Here is a 14,359-nt window from a genome sequence, read left to right on the forward strand (position 1 = left end):
ACATGCATTTGTCTTCTGACTCATGACTGAGCTTGTGGTTTTGTTAGAAGGCTGGAGCAGGGGTTGTTCAGGTGTCGAAAGGCAGTTCTTAGCGTAGACCGTCTTGTGTTCTAGACAAGGACCTGAACTGTGTCGTTCATCTGACTACATTTGTAGACAACTGATGGATGTGTCTTACTAAAATAATTGCAATCAACTTTACTTTTAGGCCCTTATCTTTTTAGCAGCTCACCGGCAGTTTTCATCTCTGGACGTGGCCACTCACTGCCGAACCCCTACTCAGTTCATTGGGCTCCAACAATTTCTCTTTTGCCATCTGGAGTGTCCCTTTGCACTTCATGCACCTACACAAGTTCAAATGGGCTGACCCCAGTTGATTCATTGACAGAATCCCAGATGGCAGATAAGAAGAACTGCTTGGCTACATACCAATCGCCTCACAATGTGGGCTATAATTTATAATTGTTGACTTGAGAAAGATTACAAATGTTTAGTTTGTCTGAGTTAATGGCAGACGAATACTGTAAATCATTGCTGGTTAACCACTCATTGAAAGAGTACACAACAGACTTCAGAAGTAGTATTCAGAATGTCAAGCCCCTTTAGATTGGATGTTCTGTACTAATTTAATATTTTATAGTGACAAACCGAAGCTAGAAACATTATACATTTACAAATATCTGAGTACATTTGACCCGAAGACAAGACTGAGTATGATACACAATTAAAACTTGTGCATTTCACCATTCCACACTGTTGTGTTTGGTAACGACTATGGATGCCTACAAAATATGGCCAATTGGGAAGGGGCTTGATTCCTGTTCTCGGGAATATTATTTAATTTTTTTATGTTTATTTGTATTTACATTTCAAGGTTGAGAAATGTAAGGTGAGACTTTGAGTCAGTAATTATTTTATTGGTATGTAACTGTGGAGCAATGCTTGCAGCACAGATTAACACGGGGGCCCATCCAAATCTTTAACTTACACAAACACTGTCAGGTTTTACTGACAAGAGCTCAACTCCTAAAAGACATGAGATTCCTTTGTGTCTCTGATGCACACACTGCATCCACAGACGACACCATTCGGACTGCTCAATCAATCTTTATTAAAGCTAAGGGTTAACGCATTTTGCTGCATTTTCTCTCTTTCTCAATTTTTTTTTACAAAGCTTCAGAACAAACTGCAGCCCGTCAAGAACAAATCATTTTACATATAATCCTGTTATTAAATTGATCTGCCATTCTGTCACAACCTGTGTTTATTTCATGACCAACCAGCTTGGCAGTTTTCAAAAATGAACAGTGCTTCAAATCTTCTATACAATGTTGAAGTTGCTGTCTAATAATGGCTAACAGATGTTAAAAATAAACAGTACTTGTCTTCTTCCTTTTCGTTCATTGTCATGTTTGCAGGTCCAGAGTTGGAAAGTAATAATCAAGTATGTCTTCTACATGAATATTGTTCCCTCGAAACACCATAAAGCAATGTTCATCGTTAAAGAACTTTGATGAATCCTTGCCCACACATAAAAAAATCCTATTCAATAATTCATCTAAATATCCAACATACTGAACTGTCAAGTTCATTTAAAACTACAGTAATAAATACATTTATTTGAACTGTATAATTGTACCTGCATTATATTTTTTTTAAGCCAAATTAGGCCCATCTAATTATTATCTTCTTTCTTCTCAAACACTTTCGATTGTTATTAAGTCTATTCTTTTTTACATTGTTTAGTTTTCTGTGTTATATTAGATGTTTTCTAACAAAATAAAAAGGGTGTGGGCTTTCTGGTATTACGTTAGGGTAACTATTACGGAAGGAGCAGCTCCACCTACAGTCCCTGGGCCTGTGTGCGTGCTCTGTTTGGGCTACCTACGAGGAGTACCCTGCTGCTAGCACGCTCACAGCTAGCAAGGAATCCACCTGCAAACCTGCTCAAGCGCACAGAAAGCGAAGGCGGGACTTAGGCTCTTAGTAGCGCCCTGTATTTGGGTTTCAACCAATCACGTTAGAGCTGTGGACACAGCCAATTTGGATTGGCTTACGGCGCCCGTCCTTCCGCTGACGAGTAGCAGGGCCAACACACACTGGGTACTCCATCCAGGGCGCAGCCTCCGAGGCAGTTTCAGCACCAGCGATCGGGCGAAGCGGAGCGGAGCTGTCCACACATTCAGCACTTTGACGGCCAGGATATATCTTCCTCTTGGACACTCTGAGACAGCTTATTTAAGGATGGCGTCTAAATACGTCGGTCTTTTTGTCCTTTTCCAGCTTCTAGCCCTGAATGTAGTGAGCCAGATATCTGCCTTCCCCACACCTACAGCCTCAACGGATGGTGAGTTGGCCATCGCCTCTAACCATGCGAGAGACATGCATTGTAGTAACCCGGTACTGTAAAACATGTTTGCAATAGGCTATTATGTTTAGAAATGTAGATATGCTAAATAAAACTGTTCTCGAGGAAGTCAGTGATTACAAAAGAAGATTTTAAAAACGCCACAAAGTGCAATAAGATCCTACTGTTCAGCACACATGGTGCCTGAAATTAAAAGAGAGAAAAGACAAGGTTATTTTGAACTTATTAGTATACTGATCTAATCATTAAAAAAACATCAATTATATAGGAATATCTGCAGGAAAACTATATTTGTCTATTACACCGTGTAGACCTTGTACAGTACAGGTAATTTAAAGGGCTATTAGCCTATTGATATATATATATATATCAATTTATTTACCATTTATCCTATACTTGTGTAGGTTTAGTATAGGCCTGCAACTAATGATAACCATGTTTATTAACGTGTCAATTGTTTTCTCGATTAAGCAAATAGTTGTTGGGTCTGTCAGAAAATGGTGGAAAATGTCAATCAGTGTTTCTCAACGCCACGATGACGTCCTCAAATGTTTTGTTTTGTCCACAACTCAAAAATATATTCAGTTAACTGTCACAGAGGAGTAACAAAACCACGAAATATTGTCCTTTAAGAAGCTGTAATACGATCATTTCGCTTTGTTTTGTTCATCTATGAACCCGTCGACTAACTAAACATAGCAGAGAGCAGTGCCTCTAAAGTTCAGCTGCAGCTCAGCGGTGACTGGTGCGTTCAACGACGCCTTCTCGCACGTTAGGGCCGCTTGTGGTCTATTTTCGCTGCAGTTTAATCTTTTTGTTTGATAATCCGATTAAGCCCTGCCTCTGCGGTGCATGGTGAGTTGGGAGCTCAGAAACGATCCCATAAGTCTGAAAGATACAAATGTATTTAAATGACAAGAAGAAAAAAAAGTGACACCTTTTAAAGAAGTACATTATCTTATTAGAGTTCTGTTAAAAAGCAGATGAATCTATGCGCAATTCACATTTGTGACCTAAGAGATCTGAGTCTGCTTAAAAGTTTAAAGTTATTGCATGTTTTTTGTTGTTGTTGCAGATAAAACTGTGTACAATAGACAGCTGACGGAAGAAAGACCACTACAAGAGCAGGTAAGCCTCACAGCTAATTTTATCATCCAATATCCGGCCAACTGGGCTTTACGGTCACTTGTCAAACAACCAAGGTATTAGCCCAGCAAACATTACTAATCAGAGCTTATATCCTGCGTGGAAATTATTTGTGTAACGTTCGTCATTTCCCCAGATTGCTGAGGCGGACAGCGTGAAGGCTGCAGTACAGTCAGCGGGTAAGAGGAAACCTTACTGCCAATCAATTAACGCCGGGTTCATGTTGCAGCACTTCACATCCATGAGAGAGGAGTTCATCTTCACCACTTGTATGTCTCCAGTTTGATCATTCCGTCCCTGCTGTCTTTCAGAGAGCAAGCGTCCCACGGCCTCCAAGGTCGCCGAGTCAGAGCAGGATCTCGACGACTTCACTGTGCTGAAGTCGCTGGCTGACGGCCAGAAATCAAAGGAGACCACTGAGGTGGCCCCCGAGAAGGAGGACCAGTACGTTCCAGATGAATCAGACTCGACCAAGAGCCGCCGTCTGGCTGAGGACTACGACTCCACCAAGAACGGGATGGACTACGGCAAGTACCAGGGTACGCACACCTGTCACCGCGTCCACCGGGTTAGCTGCCGAACGCGGCCTTTTGGTCTGATTCCCTTTCTGCATGTGTGACCTTTGCCCCGGTCGCCACGGGCAGGCCTCATACCGCGTGCTTCTGTCTGTCACTGACAGGCCGCCGGGCAGACATTTTAAGAAAGAGTAGGCAGAGGAAACACATGTGTGTGTGTGATGGGGATGAGCAGAGACAGAGAGAAAGAGTCAAAGGACACATGCATGTGAGAGAGAAAGATTATCCTCTCCCAATAGTCACAGCAGTTGTGAAAGCTTACGCCGGGCTACCGTACCAGCTTCTTCTCTTTTCACAGGAGACTTTTAAATACATGTAGACACCGACCATTTCACTCAAAATCCAATCATTTGCTGGTATCTGCATAGATTTTGAGCCTCAATAGATGTCATCAGATCAGCACACATTTCACTGTGTATGCATGTAATTTGATCTAATCATCAGCATAAAGCAGAGCCTCTGAGGCCAGGTGACTCAGACACAAAGTGCTGAGTGCTACTCTTCATCGATTCATGCGTTCGGCCTGGCAACAACAAGCAGCTCGTCAGGTTACGCTACATCTAAATTTGGCAAGTGCAGGCGAGATTTAATTCCTTATTTCCTGGAGTGAGACATAAATAGGTGAAGCTGAACACTGGCAATTCAACTCGCCGATACGGGCAACATTTTATTCCAGCACTGCTTATTTTTGTTGTGCGTGGACGTTGGGAAGCAGCTGGGACTGTTATGTAAGAGTCAAGCTGTAGCAAATGGCACATTTCTTATTCAGTAACGCAGATATAGAGAAGTTAAATATTAGGAGAGGAGAGGGCGAATTATTTATTACTGACAGCTCTTGTTCATTTCTATGGTACAATAGAGAGACAGAGAAGCAGATGGAATAAAGTAGAGAGTAGAAAAGGGAGAAAGCAATATATATATATTCAACAATATATTGAGGAATATCATCCGATTAAGAATTAAAGCATGAAACACCTGCTTTACATCCACACACAGCTATTAGAAAGTTACAAATGATAATGATGTGTGTCGTCTCCTCTCAGATGACCCAGAAAGTTTCCGCCAGGTCGACGGCACCCCGCTGACAGCAGAAGACATTGTCCAGAAGATCGCAAACAAGATCTACGAGGAGGACGACAGAGGGGTGTTCGACAGGATCGTCTCGAAACTGCTCAAACTGGGGCTGGTAGGTTGCGAGTTTGTATGGCGTTCGATTTGACACAGCGTGTAGCGGGACATTTAATCAACAGGAACTCTCGATCTCTCTCTGTGAATTGTGCTTTGTCCAAGTCGCTCCCTGAGATGGTTCTCTCGGTGACAGCAATCAATATGTGACACATAGAGGTTCATGGTCGGTGCACTCTGTTCTGTTTTAACACGTCTTACGGCACATTTGTTATGACACATTTGTCCATCTCTTTGTTTTTTTCCCCCCCTCTGTAGATCACTGACAGTCAGGCAGATACTTTAGAGTACCAGGTGGCCGAGGCTCTCCAAGACCTCATCACCAAAAACGCCAGGAACAACGAGATTGAGGATGTTGACAGCAATGACCAGGAAACCAGGGGAGAGCAGGACGTCCAGGACTCAGACGCTGACAAGGTAAAAACCTGTGAATAAGTGATAGTGACGATAAGAGTGATAACAATAAGGATGACGACAGTAACAACCAAAACTCCTGGCATCCCCAGGACACGTGGGAGCCACCCAGGCGCAGCTACAACGAGGACGACGAGGAAGAAAATGACGACATGGTCGAGGACGAGGTGGACAGGGATGCAGAAGAAGAAGGGGGCGACAAAGCCGCCGGGACCTGGGACAAAGACACGGAGGAGGGCAACGAGGTGAGCCCCGAAGACGGGCTCCAGGACCTGCAGTACTTCCCCAACTTCTACCGTCTGCTCAAGAGCCTTGACTCAGGTAAAGACGAGAACGCCGGGACAATTTAGAAATCATCGTTTTACAGCATCCCAAGACAGCAGTTCTTGTTGTCAAGGCGATACTGTTCTCAAAGGATGAGCCCATGCTTGTTTTGTCCTCCGAACAAATTATTTACAATCCCATCTTCATGACCCCCACGGTCAAACGCCATGTGGTAACATTAACGCCACGGGAGCCAATTAACATGACTAAAACACTGATGCCAGATGTGTTCTCCGGTTTGCTGTTGCAGATCAAGACGCTCAGGAGAGAGAGACATTGATCACCATCATGAAGACGCTGATCGACTTCGTGAAGATGATGGTGAAGTACGGCACCATCACGCCGGAGGAGGGCGTGTCCTATCTGGGTAAGACATCGAAGACCGCGATGCATTTGTGGTGAACAATATTATTTATTTGTTGGGCAGGGCAATCATTTGTTGATGTTATAACTTCAGTGTGGCAGTTCATTCTTGACCTTGGAGATATTAGTTTGACAAAAGAATCTCGATTTATTAGCCTTTTCCATGTCATGACGTGGTTGAAAGATCCAGGACGAAGTTCCATAAAAAGTTCCATAATAACTAACCCTGATTTAAGATTATTTCAAAGAAATGATTCTATCTCACTTATATGCATTTATTTATGATCTTATTATGTTATAGTATTACAAAATGATGTTGTCTAAAGTAGTTATTCTTAGCAAATGTTAACTAAACTAACAAAAAATAGGTTTTTGTTTTACATTTGCGAGGAGTTACGCATCACAGTAGACCACAGCTGATTGCTTTCAACCATCTTATTTTCTGGGATTTTGCATACATTTTCCCTAACACAATATTCTGTATATTCATACAAATATGAATGATAATGCAATATTGATTCCAATCATGTTGAACAGCCTTATGTATGTGTGGCTTACATGTGGATGAACGATCTAAAATCTAAGCTTCTATCCGTCCATTGCATTAGCCGACTCGTGCACATGCATTTCTCTGTCTGTGTGTTTATATATGTGCTTTTTCCTCGTCTTCCAAGTGCGTTGAGCCGAGTTAATGTTCCCTATCAGCCGGTGCGGTGGAGTGTGAAGCCTGCGCTGACAGATTAGTCTTAGGGGCGCCCTATATGACCAGGCTTGTTTTTATGGCTGGCCATCACATCAGTAGCCATTGGTAAAGTCAGCCACCTGTAAGGGACAGCTGTCATCTCTCTATGTCAGCCGCAGGAAACTCAAGACCCAACATCTCTCTCTCTCGCTCTCTCTCTCTCTCTCTCAAATGACACTCAGTCGTACGTAAAAATACTAGGGCAGCAAGATTATTGTCATGATATATAAAAACATATAAAACATAGAAAAGCAGTCAATCCTTATAATTGAGAAGCTTAAAACAAAGAATGTTTGGCATTTTTGTTTGAACAATGACTCAGAAACTGTTGGCCAATGAATTTGTGAACTATTTCTTTCACCACTCGTCTTAACGCAGATGAGAAATATAATTTGTCGCTAATTAGAACGACTCTTGTGCATATATTTCACTGTCAGAGCTGCGATCAACTCTTATGACTAAGGCTGACGTTATACGGATCAATCACCCTTTCAGATGACCCTCACAGTGGAACAAATGACCACCGCTGACGTTACACACCGGTGTACGACAGAGACGGGTTCCCTAGGCAACCCCCCTGGCTTTGTGTCGTGTCGGTTGTGAGGAGATAATAGGACAGAACTCCGCCATCGCCTAGCAACCAGTCATTGTGCCCCCCCCTCCCCACCTTCAGCCCCTGCTGGCTGTGATGCTCCGAAGAGTCACCCAGGTACACGACTGAATACACATGGGCCTGTCCATCAACGCTAATCGTGGAAACAGGCCCTAAGACAGATAGAGGGAAAGAGAGATAGGGAGAGAGTGGGGGAGGAAGAACGATGACGTGTTTGTGTGGGCAGAGGGACAGAATGGAAAGATGGGCTTCCACTGTGCCACAGGTGGGAGGAGGCGGCTTGAATGCACAAAGTGAGACGCTTGGATAATAAGAAATGAAAAAGAGGCTCGAGTAAACGCAGATGAGAGGCGAAATGTGTACGGTTCCTCTGTTACGGCGCTAAAATCAAGCCTTCCTGTCTCTTTATTGTCTCTAATAACCTCTTCTTTACCAAAATCTCCCATCCCCCAAAAAAAGTTTTGTTATAATTCAGAATATTAACTTCGTTTTAGGAACTTGGGTCGTGCTTTACTTCAAGTCAATTTAGCATTTATAAGCCCTAGCATATATAGAAATATAATAAATGGTTTGTAACACACAATAATGTAGTTACAAGCAGATGTAAGTGTCATGTGAGGCTGGTGCATGAACAGATAATGAATGATGATATAGTGAAACACAGTTGTGTTGATATAAGATATGTCTTTATAGGAGAAATTGCTGGCAAATGGTGTGCATTGATACATAACCTTATCGCTGCTTGCAACACTGTAGTGTGCGATAAAGCATGTGTTAGTGCTTGAATGGTGCGTCTAAATGCTAAACAGGGGGACTCAACGTAAAGTCTGAGCAGAACTTGATGTAAAGGATGAAATTCCAGCTGATCTCTGGGATGTGTGTATCCCTAGAACATCTGCTTCCTCTGTTTTTGAGCATAATGTTTACCGCTTTGCTAATCCAGAGAGGATCAGTTGACACTTAACTTCAGTCTCTGTCGGCCATATGATCTGTTTTTGTTATTCCCAGGCTGATTTGGGGTCTTTTGTATTCTCTAATCTTGTTCGGAAAGCTTAAGCCACTGTAATATGTAAAAAAAAAATGATGGTGGAAAAGAACAAGACTTTGTGACTATCGTCATACTCTTGAACCTTCATTTTATTCAATGAATAAACCCTTTTCTAATGTTAATTACCCTCTGAGTCACGCAGGAACAGCGTGGCACTTTGAAACGGTTAAGAGCTTTTCATTCATTAGCCGTAGAGTGAACTGACGTCACAATGCTAATCAAACCTTAAGTAAATGTTTGGTCTGTTTCATCCACCTGCAGAGAACCTGGATGCTATGATCGCCATGCAGACCAAGAACAAGCTGGGCAAGGCTCTCGGGCTTCCTGACTTCACTGGACCCAACGGTAAACAGCCTCACAAGTTGTCCTCCAATCAAGTCAAACATCAATAAAGTCATGTCATTTCAGTCAACATGGTCAGATATTAGTTATATTATTAGTTAGTATATTAGGCTCTGTGAAGCTTCATAGGCTTCATTGGCACATTTTTTTGTGTTATATAGTTTATATATAGTAAAATATATGATTGAATTATTTAATTAACAGAAACACGTCCAGTTCCCCTCAAGTGTTTTCAAACTTTTAAGTTTTACAAACTATCCTGGAAAGATGTGGGACAAAACTTCCAAGCAGATTTTGGGAGGTTAAATTGACCTTCAAAGGAATAGTTTGGCATCTTGGGAAATATATGCTGGTTTGCTCACTGGCAGAGAGTTAGATGAGAACATCAATGCCACTTTCAAATCTGTAAATGAAAGGCTACTGCCAGTTAGCTTAGCTTAGCATAATGACTGTAAACAGAGGCTAACAGCTTGCCTGGCTCTGTCAGAAGATAAGAAAATCCACCTCTTAGCATCTCTAAAGGCAAAAAAAAAAAAAAAATCACATATCTTGTTTCTTCATTATAAAAAAGCATACATGTACAATTGATTCTGAAAAAGTTGAACTATTGCTATGAGCATCTCTACCAGCAACTGGGCAACATGATTTAATGCTCCGTGTACTGTTTGTTTGCTGCAGGAAAAAATTTGGATGAGGAAGACAACACCAAGGCTGAGGCCGCCAAGATGCAGAAGGCGTATGAGAACCTGAAAGACTCAACCAAGGAGGAGCAGCCATCAACTGAGACCAGTCAGTCCACACTATCCAATCCTGACGACCTGAGGAAACATGAATAGCTTTTTGTTTAGTAGTTTGATAATTTGATAAAAATAATTTGATACAGTTTTGCCCTTCAAAAATGATAAACCGTGTGCCTTGTAAATTGCATAACTCAGTTTCTTTTGTGTCAAATGTCCCAAATAAATGCAGAGTTCTCAAATATAGCAGATTCCCACCACATCAGTTCTTCCCTCTACCGCAGTGAAATGTCTCCAGAATGAGTTTGAACGTAGCGGCCGAGAGCATTCCAGACCTTTGTTTTGACTCAGCAGGGCTGACAGGAAGCAAACAGCACTGTGTAGTCGAGGCCAATCATAGCTAAGTCCCTGAACTAGGCCAGTCCAATAACACTCACAGGAAAGCTTGTCACAGCTGCCATTATTCTCTGTCCCTGACCACTGTACTATACACGCTCATCAATGTAATCCTCACACACGCGCACACATGCAAGCGTGCATGGAGAAGAAAATCAAAACGGAAGATAGAGCAGGATTACCACCAGGACATTCGTTTCAGCAGGAAATGACATGAATCCTGCGCAATGTCAACTAAACTCTGCGTTATCTGTGCTGGATTGAGTTGCATAATATGATGGGAAAATTAGGGGCATGCATTATAATCCAACTATAATCTGTGTTGAAGCAGTAGTCGGATTTTGATTGGTGCTTAATATCCATTTAAATCCCAAACTGTAGATATCATACACCTATTGCAGCTACCACTTTTCTACATTGAGTGGGTCTTTTTTGGACCTGAGCCATAAAAAATGTGTCTTATTATACTGCTGTCAGTGTACAGACATGTAAAAGTTAAACCATAACTTCTTGCTTATGAACATTTTGTGGTGTAAATAATTGATAAGTCAAAGATAGAACTGTCTTACTCTTCTTATGAGTAAATGTGTTACAGAAGTAGTAAAAGGAAATCCACATATTTACTATTTTCTAATACATAAAAGAGGAAGATGTCTCATCTTCTTCATCTTTCTCCATCTCCCACCAGATCAGCCTGGCAAGTCAGAGACGTATCTGGAGGCCATCAGGAAGAACATCGAGTGGTTGAAGAAACACAACAAAGAAGAGGGCAAAGATGGTGAGACACACACTCCAAACTTTGCTGAGTTTTAAAGAGCCAGACCCAGAAAACATCCTGATTTGCAAACCCTCGTCCCCTCACTAAACTGGTGCTGGCTCACAGACACGTCACAGACACGCACTCAAGTACAGACAATTTGAAGTATCTTTTGTTTGCCTCAATTTGCAAGTAAAATGAGATCCAGGAATGATGCTTCACTCCAGATCCTATGAATATGGATAATTGTTGATGAGTCCGTCCTAATTACTCGCGATGCCGCTTTCTTGTTCGGAGACAAATATCTATTAATTTTATTCCCTTTTTTCCTGTTCCTCAATATTTGTGTGTGCAGTTGAGCATGTGTGTGAAAGGAGATGTAGTCGTGGATTTTGAACCTGGTTCATGATTAGCACTAGCATCACAACAACTCAAAGAAAAAGCCACAAAGAGACCACCAACGCTTTGTCATCAATGCCCATGTCTATGGATTTATAGAGTTGGTGAGTGTGCCTCCCCCCATCCTGTAACTGTCAGCATTCATAACGACGCAGCATGTGACCCAGAAAATGCACCAGTCTGCAGAGCTGTGAAAACTGTGCACTCGTCTGCTGTTTGGCTCTCCACGCTGTAAAACTGATGCCCAGTAGTGCTTAATTAAGCAGCAGAGAATGAAATGTTAATGAGTTCTCATTATTCATTCGTCCACTGTTGATCATATCAGGACATCTCGGACGAAAAAAACCCTAAAAACTCTAGCTCAGTGAGATTTAAATGCACTGCTGACGTTCAGTGGCCTGCTCTAATCTGAGCCGATCGATAAGTGATTCAGTCACTGGTGAGTCAGAGAAGCAATCGAAAGACAGAGAGGCAAACAAAGTTTGACCTAAATTCTTGTGTGCATCTTGAACCCCCCGAAGATGGAGCTGCAGAGGCCCGAGCAGCAGGGAAGTTTTGTTCAGTGCTCGTCTCCAACCAGGCTCTATATAGGACACTTCATTAGCATTCTGGTGCGCGGTGAGTGGTTGTCTGGGACAACAGGGGCGTCCCCGCCTGCCCCTCAGTGATCCGGGCAGAGGAGATGAACAGATAGCAGACACAAGCTCACACTGAACACACACACACACACACACACACACACTGAGTCAAAATGTGGCCCCCCATGATCACCTCATTTTTCCGTAGTGGCACTCAGCAGCTCAAATGATACACTACGCTGTACCACATTAAACCTCATCCTTATTCTCTCATTATTTCTCTCTCTCTCTCTCTCTCTCTCTCTCTACGGAGAAAGTACAGCTGGAGGACAACAAAAGCCTTTTCAACCAAAAAGCAGTGTCATAGTAACAGAGTGGGCGACGGGCAATTTATTGTGTTTACTCTATACCAGAAGCACGCATTAGGACAATCTCAGCAGACTCTCTCTCTGTGTCTGTGTCAATACATGTGTGTGTTTGTGTGTGTGTGTGTGTGTGTGTGTGTGTTTATGCCCACACACCACACAGATTAGCCAGAGGAGCAGACGGACACAGAGTCGACATCCTGGCTTTGGCTCTCGGCTCCTCGCAGCAAAGATTGAGAGAAGCGGCGCTCTGCGTCTCTAATCACATTCATTTAATCCCTCGCACACGTCATGTTGGTCGTCCGCAGGGCAACTGTGTCTCGAGGCAACGCAATACATTGCTGCTGTTAGGAATGTCATTAGGAAGATGTTGTGTGACTCTTCGGCTGTCCGTCCTCCGTCCTTATGTCCCCCCCCCAGTTAGAGCAGGGAGAAGTGGTGCAGCAGCTGTTTGCCTGCTTTCTGAGACTCATTTGTGACCATGATGGATGATACGGAGGTAGATTGTGTTCATCTCTAAATATAGCCACAGCCTGCGGCGGCCTTATGGTGCTATGACAAGGACTTGTCTAGAGCAAGGTGTTTACAAATGGTGTATCAAAAAAAAGCTTGACCTATTTCTTTAGTATTTGAGTGAGTTTGTTGGAAACTGATCACATTAAATTTGAATCGCATTCATTTCACTGTTGGAAGTACAACTTGGCAATTACGTTCCACAGCGTGATCTTTCGACCTACTTCTAATGTATGTGGCATCTTCTCGACCCCAGACAAATATTCTGACTCTGACCTTAATCCCCCTTGATAATGAACTACCGTACCAGATTAGGGCTTGTTTGGGTGCCCCGTCTTAAGAAGTTTAATGTCTGATCTATCCTGCCAACTATCGTGGCCTCATGATCTTCCTATTTGAATCTCAGAATATAAACCCATCCTTTGTTTCTGCCTCTCTGTCCAGATTACGACCTGTCCAAGCTGAAGGACTTCATGGACCAGCAGGTTGACGCCTACATTCAGAAGGGCATCATTGCCAAGGATGAGGGTGACACCATCAAGAGGATCTACAGCAGCCTGTAACGCCGACACCCATCACCCATCCTCCAACCGACCCTCAACACGGGACTGAATCTGACATTAACATCTCAAACAAAACCCTGACTACTTAGTTATTTCCCATGGCATGGTAAAGTATGTACTGTGTATTCAAAACTACCTGCTTAGGGGAACTTGTTAACCCTCCAAGACATTCCCAAAATGTATCAAGAGAATGGATTTAACAAAACTATCAAAACAGTAAACCGATTCTTCACAGCTACATACGATTATATTTGCACGCCAAGATCGCAGAGTAATAATCCCTAGAATATTATTGTGAGAGAAATCAAAGTACTTTATGTAACCACCTCACATGTCCAACTAAACGCTAGCATTTACTCCAACCTGACTCCTGTGGGAAATGAATGTTATGAGAGTATGATGCCACAGCTACATCTACCGTTTCCAATATAATTTTTGCAACAAAATGCACATATATCAAAGTGTACTCATTCAGTGTAACCTGTCTTAGCCTATTATATTTACTTTTTCCAGTGTATATGTAATCTACGTAATCTTGCTTTTTATTTTACCCTAAAAAATATTTGTTCTTTGTGCATCATGTCAGTGATCTACTTACTCCCATTTGGTTCTGCTGTAATTCTCCTGGGAGCCCACTAGGGGGGACCCCGTTTGTACCATCAATGCTCTCTGCATGTCTCTATGAGTTCAACATTTCCATCTCTGTAGAGCCTCAAGAGAAGTATTTTTAAATGTAAATATTTGTGATTTTTTTCCTAAAGTTTAAAAGCAATTAAAACTTTGCCTTTTCTTTACCTGTGTATTTAAATGTGACAGCAAAGCAGCACATGGGGGGAAAAAAAAACCCACCAATAAGTGACATCCACATGCTCTCATGAACCTGCATTATCATGAAAACACACGAGAGCTTCACGTTTGGTTTGATTACACA

The 14,359-nt window shown here is 42.4% G+C and overlaps 1 protein-coding gene across 2 annotated transcripts; it reads left to right on the plus strand.

Moving 5' to 3' along the window:
• Positions 1-2,111: 2,111 nt before the first annotated feature.
• scg3 (secretogranin III) lies at positions 2,112-14,218 on the plus strand. Of its 2 annotated transcripts, none has more exons than XM_031846510.1 (12): positions 2,112-2,347; positions 3,444-3,496; positions 3,651-3,693; positions 3,826-4,053; positions 5,133-5,275; positions 5,533-5,691; positions 5,781-6,009; positions 6,263-6,379; positions 9,040-9,123; positions 9,799-9,909; positions 10,942-11,031; positions 13,310-14,218. In XM_031846510.1, the coding sequence occupies exons 1-12, from the start codon at positions 2,245-2,247 to the stop codon at positions 13,426-13,428; spliced, it is 1,479 nt and encodes a 492-aa protein (XP_031702370.1). In that variant the 5' UTR covers positions 2,112-2,244; the 3' UTR covers positions 13,429-14,218. The 2 variants fall into 2 exon arrangements, with proteins under 2 accessions (XP_031702370.1, XP_031702371.1); XM_031846511.1 differs by having other exon boundaries at positions 3,826-4,041.
• Positions 14,219-14,359: the final 141 nt, after the last annotated feature.

Source organism: Anarrhichthys ocellatus, unplaced genomic scaffold, assembly GCF_004355925.1.
Source record: "Anarrhichthys ocellatus isolate YVR2014 unplaced genomic scaffold, GSC_Weel_1.0 scaffold6, whole genome shotgun sequence".
In the NCBI taxonomy this organism is placed as follows: domain Eukaryota; kingdom Metazoa; phylum Chordata; class Actinopteri; order Perciformes; family Anarhichadidae; genus Anarrhichthys; species Anarrhichthys ocellatus.

Bases quoted from the DNA above. Each gene is read 5' to 3' on its own strand.
- scg3 (XM_031846510.1), top strand. From the start codon at position 2,245: ATGGCGTCTAAATACGTCGGTCTTTTTGTCCTTTTCCAGCTTCTAGCC. The intron at 4,054-5,132 runs GTACGCACACCT...GTCTCCTCTCAG, and splicing joins GGACTACGGCAAGTACCAGG to ATGACCCAGAAAGTTTCCGC. The intron at 6,010-6,262 runs GTAAAGACGAGA...TTGCTGTTGCAG, and splicing joins GCTCAAGAGCCTTGACTCAG to ATCAAGACGCTCAGGAGAGA.